Source organism: Nicotiana attenuata, unplaced genomic scaffold (genome assembly GCF_001879085.1).
Source record: "Nicotiana attenuata strain UT unplaced genomic scaffold, NIATTr2, whole genome shotgun sequence".
Taxonomy (NCBI): Eukaryota; Viridiplantae; Streptophyta; class Magnoliopsida; order Solanales; family Solanaceae; genus Nicotiana; species Nicotiana attenuata.
In genome coordinates, this window is record NW_017671235.1 from 50,606 (window position 1) to 55,049 (window position 4,444).

The window sequence follows — 4,444 nt, forward strand, 5'->3', positions numbered from 1 at the left end:
AAGTTGCTCACCTTCCATGGTGCCAAGTTTGTAGGACCCTTTGCCTACTACTTCGAGGACGTGATACGGTCCTTCCCAGCTTGGGCCTAGCTTCCCTTCATTTGGGTTTCGAGTATTGAGGGTGACTTTCCTTAGGACTAGGTCCCCGACTCCGAAGTATCAGAAGTTTGTTCTCCTGTTGTAATATATCTTGATCCTCTATTTTTGGACGGCCATTCAAACTAGTGCAGCCTCTCGCTTTTCATCTAGTAGATCGAGGGCTACGGTCATGGCTTCACTGTTTGAGTCCTCAGTGGCATGTCGGAATCTGGTGCTTGGCTCTTCGACCTCGACTGGTATCAATGCCTCGGACCCGTATACCAAAGAGAACGGTGTCTCCCCTATGCTTGACTTTCCAGTTTTTCGGTATGCCCTTAGTACTTCAGGAAATACCTCTCTCCATTTTCCCTTCGCATTTTCTAACCTCCTTTTCAATTTTTGGATGATGGTCTTTTTTGTGGACTCGTCCTGTCCATTTGCACACGGGTGATAGGGAGTTGAAGAATCCTCCTGATCTTACGATATTCCAGGAATTTCGTCACCTTGCTGCCTATGAACTGCTTCCCATTGTCACATGCAATCTTAGAGGGAGTCCCGAATCGGCATATGATATCGTCCCAGATGAAGTCAATGACTTCTTTTTCTCTTATCTTCTCGAAGGCCTGTGCTTCCACCATTTCGAGAAATAGTCAATCATAAATAGAATAAATCTAACTTTACCTGGCGCCGTTGGTAGGTGGCCGACGATGTCCATCCCCCATTTCATGAACGGTTATGGTGATAAGACCGAATGCAGTTGTTCACCAGGTTGGTGAATCATAGGTGAGAACCTTTGGCATTTGTCACACCTTCGAATGAATTCCTTGGTGTCCTTTTCCATGCTATTCCAATTATAGCCTGCTCTGATCACCTTTCGAACCAAAGAATTGGCACCGAAATGGTTTCCACAAGTGCCCTCGTGGATTTCCTGAAGTACATAATCGGTGTCCCCTGGTCCTAAGCATACTGCTAGAGGTCCGTCGAAGGTCCTTCTGTAAAGTGTTCCATTCTCATCGAGTGAAAATCGAGCTGCTTTGGCTCGAAGGGCCCTCGATTCTTTTGGGTCCGTGGGCAGCTTCCCGTTTCTTAAATAGTCGATGTATTCATTCCTCCAATCCCATGATAGACTTGTTGAGTTTATCTCGGCGTGGCCTTCTTCAATCACCGACTTGGATAATTGTACAACAGCCCCCCTGGAGTATGTCATCTTCTTCGACGTACAACCCCAGGTTTGCGAGTGCATCATCCTCGCTATTCTGATCTCGAGGAATGTGGACCAGAGTCCATTATTTGAAGCGATGCAATATGACCTGAAGTTTGTCTAAGTATCTTTGCATCCTGTCTTCTCGAACCTCGAAGCTCCCATTTACTTGGTTGACTACCAGAAGGGAGTCACATTTTACTTCAACGACTTCTGCTCCTAGGCTCTTGGCCAGTTCGAGAACTGCAATTATAGCCTCATAATCGGCCTCGTTGTTAGTAAAATTCAGAGTTTTTATAGATTGCCTAATCATACCGCCCATAGGCAGTTTTAGAACAATCCCGAGTCCGGACCCATTCACATTCGAGGCACCGTCGGTGAAAAGGGTCCATACTCCCAAAGACGTGCCCGTTCTTAGCAAGAGTTCTCTCTCTGCCTCGGGCATGAGGGCAGGCATAAAGTTGGCCACGAAGTCCGCCAGAATTTGGGACTTGATAGCCGTACGGGGTTGGCACTCGATATCATACCCTCCGAGATCAATGACCCATTTGGCCAATCTGCCCGATAATTCAGGTTTGTGCAAGATGTTTCGAAGAGGGTATGTTGTTAAAACACATATACGGTGGCATTGAAAATAAGGTTTTAATTTCCAAGATGCACTTATTAATGCAAGAGCTAATTTTTCTAAGTGTGGATACCTGTTTTCAGCGTCTCCTAGAGTCCGACTTACGTAATAAACAGGGAATTGCGTACCTTGTTCTTCCCGAACCAACATACCGCTTACCGCTACTTCGGATACGGTCAGATATAGGTACAACATTTCATCTTCCTTCGTGGTGTAGAGCAAAGGCGGGCTCGAGAGATACCGCTTTAATTCCTCTAAAGCGTGTTGGAATTCCGGAGTCCATTCAAAGCTGTTTTTCTTCTTGAGCAGGGAGAAAAAATGATGACTCCGATCTGACGATCTCGAGATGAATCGACCTAAGGCAGCTATCCGCTCAGTCAGCCGTTGTACGGCCTTCACGTTGTTCACCATCGTGATTTCTTCAATGTCCTTGATTTTGTCGGGGCTGATCTCAATCCCTCTATTCAACACCATGAAGACTAAAAATTTACCAGATCCTACTCCGAAGGCACATTTCTCGGGGTTGAGCTTCATGTTGTAGCTCCTAAGGATGTCGAATGATTCTTGCAAATGAGTCAAATAGTCCTCTACTCGCAGGGACTTAACTAGCATATCATCAATGTAAACTTCTATGGATTGGCCTATTTGATGTTCAACCATCTTATTAACTAGGCGTTGGTATGTAGCTCCTGCGTTTTTTAGCCCGAAGGGCACTACATTATAACAGCATGTACCATACATCGTGATGAACGAATTCTTTTCCCTATCCTCTAGTTCATTTGAATTTGATTATACCCAGAGTAGGCGTCGAGAAAAGTGAGGATCTCATGGCCGGCCATGGAATCAATCAAGCAATCGATGTTGGGTAACGGGAATGTCTTTGGGGCATGCTTTATTCAAGTCTTTATAATCTACGCACATTCTTAGTTTATTTCCCTTTTTGGGAACCACCACTACATTATCCAACCATTCAGGGTATTTTACCTCCCTAATTGATCCTATTTTGAGGAGTTTTGTTACCTCGTCTTTGATGAACATATGTTTTACCTCGGATTGAGGCCTCCTTTTTTGCTTCACTGGATTTAACATGGGATCGACGCTTAGTCGATGGGTGGCTATTTCTAGTGGGATCCCTGTCATGTCTATATGGGACCAAGCAAAGCAATCAATGTTGTTAACAAGAAATTGGATGAGTTTTTTTCCTGAGCTCGGGGGTTAATCCTGTTCCCAGGTATACCTTTTGATCTGGAAGATGCTTGATCAAGACGGCCTGTTCGAGTTCTTCGACCGTTAATTTCGTTGCATCCGACTCCTCGGGGGCAATGAAGGTCCGAGGGGTGAGGAAGTCTTCTTCGTCATCTTCGTTCGAACGCTCACAGACCACCTATTCCTCGAGGATCGGCCCGTTTCCTGACTCGTCCTGGATGAGGGAAGTCGATGTTGGTGCCACGTCATTTACCGTGAATATCTCCTTTGTTGAACGTTGTTCTCCGAACACCGTTTTTATACCGTATTTTGTTGGGAATTTCATCATCTGGTAAAGAGTTGATGGTACCGCCCTCTTGTTGTGTATCCATGGTCTACCTTATGTCACCTTCGATGACATGAAACTTGGTGTCCTGAACTGTATCGGACACGGTGACTGGGAGGATGACTTCCTCCTTCGTTATCTCGCTCGCCATGTTGAATCCATTGAGCATTCGAGAGGTGAGTATGATCTGGTGGAGCAGTCCGAGCTGCTCCACTACCTTTGACCTGATTATGTTGGCCGAGCTACCTGGATCCACGAGCACACGTTTAATTTAAACATTATTCAAAAGAAAGGAAATTACCAGTGCATCATCATGTGGTTGGGACAAGGCCTCGATGTCTTCTTCTCTAAATATAAGGGCGTCCACGGGTATATAGCTACGAGTTTGCCTTTCTGTTGCGACGGACACTTTGGACCGCTTGAACATAGGTCCCAGTGGGACGTCGGTCCCTCCAACGATCATATGAATGATGTGCTGAGGTTGTTCTAGTCTGTTCTTTCCATGAATCCCAGTACCGTTATCTTCGTGTGCATTTGCTGAGTTAGACATTTTTTGACCTGGAATCAAAGATCCTTGGACAAGAAAAAGTGTGAATAATAACTTATGTTTTCAGGAAACTATCACCGAAACAATCACTATTATTTTTAGCCCCACGGTGATGTGACGACCCGACCCGTCGTCACGTGATTTACCGCCGCGTTTTCCCCATTTTCAGTTTCCTTATGTGTTATTATACGAGTCTTGTGTGAATGAGTTGATGTGGATTGATTCTGGATGGAAATGAGACACTTAGTCTCTTCAAGGAAGGTTTGTTTTGAAAAGTCAACCGGATGTTGACTATTGAGTTAGAGGGCTCAGATATGATTTCCGGTGATTCGGTTAGCTTCAGGGGATGATTTGAGGCTTAGGAGTGTGACCGGAATTGATTTTGGAGGTCCGGTGTAGAATTAGGCTTGAATTGGCAAAGTTAGTGTTTTGGCGAATTCCGGTTGATAGGTGAGATTTTGA

The 4,444-nt window shown here is 45.2% G+C and overlaps 1 protein-coding gene across 1 annotated transcript; it reads right to left on the reverse strand.

Moving 5' to 3' along the window:
• Positions 1–216: 216 nt before the first annotated feature.
• Positions 217–2,564, reverse strand: LOC109206901. The gene is made up of 3 exons (XM_019369766.1): positions 1,978–2,564; positions 1,461–1,836; positions 217–507 (listed from the first exon to the last, which is right to left on the reverse strand). The coding sequence occupies exons 1-3, from the start codon at positions 2,562–2,564 to the stop codon at positions 217–219; spliced, it is 1,254 nt and encodes a 417-aa protein (XP_019225311.1).
• Between the last annotated feature and the right edge of the window lie 1,880 nt (positions 2,565–4,444).